Source organism: Pagrus pagrus (assembly GCF_965226575.1).
Source record: "Pagrus pagrus genome assembly, chromosome: 3".
NCBI lineage: Eukaryota > Metazoa > Chordata > Actinopteri > Spariformes > Sparidae > Pagrus > Pagrus pagrus.
In genome coordinates this window covers 24,421,903-24,429,713 of record NC_140187.1, presented here as the reverse complement: position 1 = coordinate 24,429,713, position 7,811 = coordinate 24,421,903, and the positions used below count along the sequence as shown (strand labels likewise).

At 41.6% G+C, this 7,811-nt stretch overlaps 2 protein-coding genes across 2 annotated transcripts; one reads left to right on the top strand and one right to left on the bottom strand.

Moving 5' to 3' along the window:
* Positions 1–247: 247 nt before the first annotated feature.
* On the top strand, positions 248–4,989 carry aqp7 (aquaporin 7). Its single transcript, XM_084348015.1, has 6 exons — positions 248–648; positions 1,409–1,535; positions 1,628–1,765; positions 1,890–2,008; positions 2,125–2,342; positions 3,017–4,989. The coding sequence occupies exons 1-6, from the start codon at positions 514–516 to the stop codon at positions 3,204–3,206; spliced, it is 927 nt and encodes a 308-aa protein (XP_084204141.1). The 5' UTR covers positions 248–513; the 3' UTR covers positions 3,207–4,989.
* On the bottom strand, positions 4,960–7,782 carry tpgs2 (tubulin polyglutamylase complex subunit 2). Its single transcript, XM_084348017.1, has 7 exons — positions 7,542–7,782; positions 7,359–7,438; positions 7,193–7,280; positions 6,865–7,005; positions 6,581–6,694; positions 6,274–6,437; positions 4,960–5,769 (listed from the first exon to the last, which is right to left on the bottom strand). Exons 1-7 carry the CDS (start codon positions 7,615–7,617, stop codon positions 5,551–5,553), a joined length of 882 nt encoding a protein of 293 aa, XP_084204143.1. The 5' UTR covers positions 7,618–7,782; the 3' UTR covers positions 4,960–5,550.
* Between the last annotated feature and the right edge of the window lie 29 nt (positions 7,783–7,811).

The window sequence follows — 7,811 nt, the reverse complement described above, 5'->3', positions numbered from 1 at the left end:
CAAACTGAGTCATTTATAAGAAATGTGATAATAAATTAGATGTATTATCTATATGTATTATGTATGTCTCTGAAGATGTCAAGGAGAAACAGTTGAATATCATGTCTCACCAATATGTGTCAGGAGGTTAATCTTTTCCATTTTAGGTACCCCACTTCACAGCTATCGGGGGAGGGGTCTGAGGAGGACGTTTCCAGGAGGAGGGGGTTGGGTCATGGCTATAAGTGTAGACAGTTCTCAATGGGTATGTGTGACCGACACACACAAAGAGAAAGCGAGCGGAGTAGAGAAAAGCAGAGAAGTCAGAAGAGGGGGAGGAAAGAGGAGGGAAAAAGCCTGAAGGAGTCTTGTTTGTGGACTACTGTGTAACATGGGAGGCACCTCATAAACTCCTCGAGGAAATCTGGACTTGATCTTCATTTTTGCTGAACTTGAAAATAAACTCGACCAAAAAAAAAGGAGGTAAAGAAGAAGAAGAAGAAGAAGAAGAAGAAGAAGAAGAAGAAGACGAAAATGAAGGACTTGGTGCAGTCAATAGAACTAGGAGTTTCTCACCAGCAGAAAGGAGTAACTCGACCCAAAGTCTGGCTACAGAATGAAGTAGTTCGGGTGGGACTCGCTGAAATCCTTTGCACATATGTCATGATGGTAAGAAAACACCATTACAAAAGATGTCTCAAGTGCTTCATGCTTTCACAACTTGTTTGGTAATAGTGTTACTTAAATCCGTCACAAGTGACAATTTCACTTCATTTACAGGCTCTTAGTTCTGTTTTGAACATCCTGGAAGCTTATCTTTAACACCCACATGCCATTAATTATTAATGCTATGTACTTGACCCTGTTAAAATGCCCCCTCTACCAAATCCACACAAGTGCATCTCACAGTCACATGGCTGGGGTCCTGAGTGGGGATTGGTGAGTTAAAGTGGGTGAACCCGGAAATCTAAGGTTACCAGAGGAATGGTCAGGCAGTGGGCCATATGGACAGGGTAGCCGAAGTCACATGTTATCCGTCAGCTGTTACAATAGCACATGCTGAACATGGCGCAAGCATGTGAGCTCACACACACACTCAAAGGCATTAAGTATTTTTTGAATATGGACTTAAACTTGCTGTGCTTGCACTTGGAAAAGTGGGCTTACTCTTGACCTAAATACACATGACTTTTTAAAGGAGGAACCACATGTTTCCTGTTTCCTGAATGAATGGCTGCTGTTTTTTAGTGTAAGCTGTTTTTGTAATAGGACAGGAGTCTCTTCAGCAGAGTCAAGAGTAAAATTAAGGAGAGGAAATGCTCATTAAAACGATCTAAACAAAACACTCTCCTTCCCTAAAGTAGACTGTCTGGAAGTTTCCCCCTGTAATTTGTTTCTCTTTAAAAATGGTCTTCCTTTCTGTGTCCAGGTGTTTGGCCTGGGATCCGTGGCCCAGGTCGTGACAGGACGGGGAGCGTTTGGAGAATACATCAGCATCAACCTGGGTTTTGGACTGGGTGTTGCTATGGGGGTCCACATTGGAGGGAAGGTCTCAGGTATGAGAACTGACGGTTAAAACTGGAATCCTATAAATTCATCACACATCACCTTCATCTGACCCAACACTTTCCTGCTTTAATCCTGTCAGGGGCTCATATGAATGCAGCCGTGTCACTCACAATGTGCGCCTATGGCCGCCTTGCGTGGAAGATGCTGCCTCTGTATATTTTCGCGCAGCTATTGGGGTCATTTCTGGCAGCAGGGACAATTTATGCTATCTATTACGGTGAGGAGACAGTGCGCACTTGTCACTGAACACTTCTTCAATCTTATACATTTACTTCTCCATTTCCTGATGCCAGTCATACATCTAACAGCATCTGTCTTTTCGATGTCATTTCCATATACAGAGGCCATATATGACTACTGTGGAGGAAACCTGACTGTAACTGGTGTTAAGGCCACAGCTGGCATCTTTGCCACATATCCTGCACCGTACCTCTCTTTGCTGGCTGGATTCATTGACCAGGTAGCCATGAAACTGGATTAAAGGATCTGCACTAACCATTTTCCGTACTGTACTGTTTAACACACAGCTATCTTGGCAAGCATTAACGTGTGGTGTTTGTGCTGTGTGTGTGCCAGGTGTTTGGCACAGCCATGCTGCTGATGTGCCTCTTGGCTCTGTCTGACCAGAGGAACAAACCGGCTGCAGCAGGCAGCGAGCCCGTCGCAGTGGGTCTCCTGGTGCTGCTCATTGGCATTTCCCTGGGCAGCAACAGCGGCTACGCCATCAACCCCACCAGAGACATTGCACCCAGGGTGTTCACTGCCATAGCAGGCTGGGGGACCGACGTGTTCAGGTAGGAAGGATGTTTTGGCTTCAATGGGAGGATTTGCTGTTGCTAAACATGACCTTAACTACGGGTCAGTCAGGCAAAAACATCCTTGTTAATCATTAATTTCCAATGTTGTTTTTGCAGGGTAACTTCAGTATTTCTCAACCTAGACTCTATTTTCCTATGTCTTTGTGTTTAAGTGACTAATGGACACAGCAGTTTTTGGGATTGGTTCCAGTATTGAGCAAGAGCTCTGCAGCCGTGCAATCTGCAATGTAATCCCTCCGGGCAATTGCGCCCCATTAATGTCCATCCACTAAAAGTGCTTGTTTTTGCAGGCTTGGATTGTTATTCTAAGTGTCTGACAACATTATGGAAAGGATCCCAACAAAGACAGACCTTTGTGTTAAAGAATAAGATCCTTTTTGTTTAGCCAGAAACAGAAGCTATCACTCTCTCCAGAGCCACCGGACTTACAAACTTTTAAAAACTTACAGTCATTTTATCACTGTGAACACATTTGATTAGAACTTGATGGTCACTTAGACACAAAAACTTGGGAAAATAGGGTCCGGGTTAAAAAAATACTTAAGTTATCCTTTAAGAGTTTTCAACAATGCAAATGGTTAAACGCTTGATTTAAATATTTCTGCCAAAGAATTGTTTTTGATTACAGCTATCTGTCTTTATCTGTACAGGGCTGGAAATGGGTGGTGGTGGGTGCCTCTAGTTGCCCCCCCAATCGGAGGAGTATTGGGTGCAGGGATCTATAAGGTCTTTGTGGAAATGCACCACCTTCCCTCCTCCGAGCAGGGCGAGGTGCTGGTGGAGGAGGAGACTGCCCCTCTGGCGAAAAAAGAAAACATCTGTGCAAACGAATGTGTCTGAGACACAGTGTATCCCTCGTAAAGCCCTGTGATTTAACATTCCATGATAATGAAGGGTTAAAAGAAAGACCAAAAACAAATTGCTTCAATAGGGGACAGAAGGACTTTTGCAAAAAAAGACAATGACCCAAATAAGGGTTTGTAATATCTTGAGCAATTCAAAATCGATGAGTCTGTTTTAGGAAGTTAATTTCATCATCGACCTCAGTTACTCAACTCGACTGAACAGGTTCTGTGCTTGTGAGAGACTGCAACACATACAAAACACACATTAATAGATATTCTATTTTTCCTATTCTATACTTTGGAGCAGCTACAAACTTTTATGTTCATTATCGATTAATCTGCCTAATTTAACTATTAATCGGAAAGTCTATAAAATTGTGGAAAAAATGCTCATCAAAATTTCCGATGTGACAAAGTCACAGTCAAAGTGACATCATCAGATTGTCTAAAACACAAAGACTTTTCATTTACCATCATAAATGACAAGGAAAGGCAGTAAGTCCTTACATTCAAGAAGCTGGAACTGGCAAAAGTTTCACATTTTTTTAACTGAATTTCAAAAAATGAACAATGAAATTATCAATTTATCATCAAAATAGTTGGCAACTGATCTTCTTTCGATCGGCTAATCAATTAAACAACTTATCGTTGCAGCTCTAGACATCTATGGCTTATTGTTCCCATCCATGCTAGTTAAAGTAAGTACACTGAAACCAAAATGTGCCCTTTTTATGCATGGAAGATGAAAAAAGGAAAACCCACACAATTGATTCCATTTCATGTTTATATTGAGGCAATAGCAGCTGATATAAATGTCATTCAGTAATATAATCAACAGGAGGTCGCTTCCATTAGATAGGAAACTACAGTGTATGTAAAAAAAAAGTAAACAGACCCCATACATTGCACTTAAATAAACATGTATTTTTTTAAAAATAAAATAGGAAAACAGGAGAAGTGGCTCCTCGCAGCTTGAGAGGGCAGCAGCATAACCAAAGATAATTTACACATTCATCTTTCCAAGTATCTGGTGCACAGCAGCCTAAAGCGAGAACGTGTAAATGTGTCTTGATTAACTATGTAGGAGCTTCAAAGTACTTGAACCGAAAACTTAATCCTTAATGTGTATTATGTCTGCACAGTAGGATACCTTTTGCAGAGAGCTCTAAATGGATAAAGCTACGAAACGCTGGAATGTAGCCTCCTCACATCACTTCATTGATATGGAATCATCAGAGCAGATGTTTTCAAGCAAGAATCACTACTTATTTCTATGTATGTGAAGTTTACAGAGCATCAGTAAGGGACGGCCGTGATGCGATGGCCAGTGACCGACCCCTAGCCTGATGTTTTATTGCCAGTATTTGATAATGAAACATGTCATATGGTTCAGATTTGCATGCACTCTAAAGCGATGTTACTTTCATACCAAAGCTATGCGGCGTTATGGAGTACATATAGCAGTTTCCACTGACGCTGAGGGTTGTGGTTCGAACATTTTCAATGAGGCATGTGATCAGTTTATCTGCAGATTCAAGCGATCATCTCATTTTGAGTTTAAGACTGACACAAGTCTACAAGCACTTTCACAGTATTATGTTCATTCTTCCTGTTTCCTGCAATTTTACAGTCGCATAAACATGGAATCATGTGTAATTTACCCAAATTTGCACTTAAAATACTGTGTATTGTATGTATATTATTGTTGTATGATATATGAAACATGAAATATGTGCAAGTGACAATAATTGCATATATAAACTAATACAGTGTCTTTATTGAGTGTTAGCGAGTCCTTCTTTGTTACAGCAGTGGTACCATTTGTTACTACATGTCAGTATTATTTGTGCTGTGTCATCAGCACATGATCATCTTTTATGAATTGGCTGCTTTGAATTATTTTTACCACTAGATGTCACTGGTGACCACTGTGTTAAATGAGGCTTCCAATAAAGAATCTATTGGTGATGCAATTGGCTGGAAAGCCTCAGTGCAACATAAGGCCTCATTTCTCCATCACTAACAATCAGCAGTGAACGGTAAGCACACATAAGATCCTCAAGATTATCACTTGTGATTTATAATCACCTCTGACATATAAACAAGTTAGACACACATTTTCAGACCAGTGCAGCCTTGTGTTGAGCTGAAGAAAACGCTGATTATGCACCTATTTAGACATGCAGCATTCCCAGCTTAGTTTTTGACGGGATGCTCTCATGGAGATTACAGCTGCTATCACACCAGTTACTGACTGAATAGCAGACTGCTCTTCTAAGCCATGTTTGCGGTATGGACAACAGAGTTGTTTGAAATGTTTTCCTCAGATGGGAACGGTCTCACCGCTTTGCGCCAGAGTGTTTTCCTGTGCTGCCTTGGCTCTTGGCAGCGCTCCCAGAGCTGCCCTGTGTCGACTGCTTCTTCTTGAGGACTGGCACCTTGGCTTTGCCTCTGAACGCCTTTGTAGGATCCAGTTTGTTGAGATAGGAATCTCCAGCAGGATCTGCAAAGCTGAGCTCAGTGCCGAAAATCAGCGGCTGGTACAGTGATGCCCACTGCTGTAGAGGGAAGAGGAGGTAGATAGTTAACAATATTTTTTATAGTTATGTGGACCAAAAAACACATTATAATGTCTATTGTTAAAGTATAATTGTAGAGACTACAGAGACATTGCAAAAATCTTTTTTCACCTGAAATAGGAAATGTGTGAGGTAGTAGGATTTTGCAATTTCTTTGATGGAAAATGCAGTGTCTTAAAACTTTGAGTGTTGTGTCATATTGTCAAAATGTTAAATCAGCCAACATTGTAGTATATTGTAAAGGAATTAATAAAACATTACATAAAGTCATAAACAAATGACTTCAAGTGTAATATTAAACAGCCTGCAGCATAATGTATTACTTTTTAACTAATGATTCTGAAAGAATACGAAAAAAACAAACAAATGGATGTGAAAAACAGAGACAATGCAGCTAAAAGTAGTGCACTAACTCAATGTTTTGCAGATGCCATTTTAACCACAACACAAGGCCTTTGACAGAGTGACTAGACACTTTGCTACCTTGGCCTGAGGGCTGGGACCATAAGGGGTGAATGCATACTGCCACTCAGGCAGACCGAGGTGGGTGATCATCAGTCTGTAGTAGGAGGTGAAGGTTGCTGTCAGAAAATGCCAGCACAGCGAGCGGTCAAGGAACCAAATTTCACTCTGCTGGGCTACGACACCTGGAAAACACAAAGAATAACTAAATGAAGAAAAAAGTATTTAAACATCGATAGGTTATATATTTGAGTATGAATAACTTTTAGCTTAACATTTTTGTTTAGAGAATCATTAATGATGCAATTTGTGAATACAAACAGAACACCTGAGGTGCAGTTCTTGTAGACTAGGCACACTTTGCCATTCCCACCACAGGAATCCAGCTCGAAGATGCGGCTCCGGGAATCAAAATGTGGTGCAGCGGGAGCACGCCCTGTCCCTGGCAGATAGCATTAATGAATCCTGAATAAATATTTACTTTCCAATCAACATTTCATTCATTAGCCTGCTTTCTGCACAGCTGAGCACACAAACAGACTTAATCAAACTTGACATGCTGTAATTGTTGAGTTAAGCCCACATGAGGATCTGACAGGTGAGGCGCTTTACCACTTTCTGTGTTGCTCTCCTCCCAGTCCAGGTCGACCAGTGAGGGTGCATTGGGTAGAGAGAATAGAGCTACTGGTTGGAGCAGCGGGCACAATCTGGCCACACTGTTAATCATCATGCATCCTAAGGGGACGCACTCATCTGAAAGACACACACAACCGCACACTTATGATTGTATCACAGTGCTAAAAAAAAGTCTAATTGCGAGAGCTATTTGCATTTACCAGTATCATCTAATCTTAATAGTAGCCTTTAGTTTAAATAAATTAAGACTTCTATGGGAATGGGTTTGTTGCAGGCAGAACATAAAACTAATGAGGTCACCTACTGTCTAGTTTAACGCTCCAGGTTAGTGTAAATCCATCAGTTGTCAGATAGAAATCTCGCAGGTCCTCTGGCAAAATGCAAGTGTTTTTCTAAGGAACAAACAGAGCAGGTTCATGAGTCAGAAACCAGACCACGTCTTTATGTCTTTAAGGTGTCAAATGTTTCACCTGTTCCCATGACAGCAGGCTCCTCTTCTCTGCAGGCTCCCTCTCTGCAAAACGCACATCGGCCACACCCGGCATGTTCTCTGGGAACAACAGGGACAAATGCATTTCATTCATTAACAGCCATGTAGGACGTCAGTCTGTCTGCTAGCTTGCTAGTTTCAGAGCAAACACCATGCTACACACCGAGTATTCGAGTGATACCAAGCGTCAGTCTCTCAGCTACACCTTTAAACACCAAGCTTTCTTTCAGCTCCTCCATTTGGAAGATAGCAATTACAAATGTGTACAAAACCCTGCGAGCATCCTCTGCTGCGACCTGCCCTGTATCGTTCACCTCTCTCCAAACAAGCTCAGCTGGCAACACACACAGGAAGCGACAAGTGCAGCGTTGACGCACGATTGACACATATACGCGCCAATAGAAAGCTGCCTTTCGACAGATTAGCCAATCGG

Coding starts and splice junctions, on each gene's coding strand:
- aqp7 (XM_084348015.1), top strand. CDS start 514: ATGAAGGACTTGGTGCAGTCAATAGAACTAGGAGTTTCTCACCAGCAG. Junction 1,766..1,889: donor AATTTATGCTATCTATTACG/GTGAGGAGACAG, acceptor TTCCATATACAG/AGGCCATATATGACTACTGT. Junction 2,009..2,124: donor TGGCTGGATTCATTGACCAG/GTAGCCATGAAA, acceptor TGTGTGTGCCAG/GTGTTTGGCACAGCCATGCT.
- tpgs2 (XM_084348017.1), bottom strand. CDS start 7,617: ATGGAGGAGCTGAAAGAAAGCTTGGTGTTTAAAGGTGTAGCTGAGAGA. Junction 7,281..7,358: donor GCCTGCTGTCATGGGAACAG/GTGAAACATTTG, acceptor TTTGTTCCTTAG/AAAAACACTTGCATTTTGCC. Junction 6,438..6,580: donor CTACAAGAACTGCACCTCAG/GTGTTCTGTTTG, acceptor TGTGTTTTCCAG/GTGTCGTAGCCCAGCAGAGT.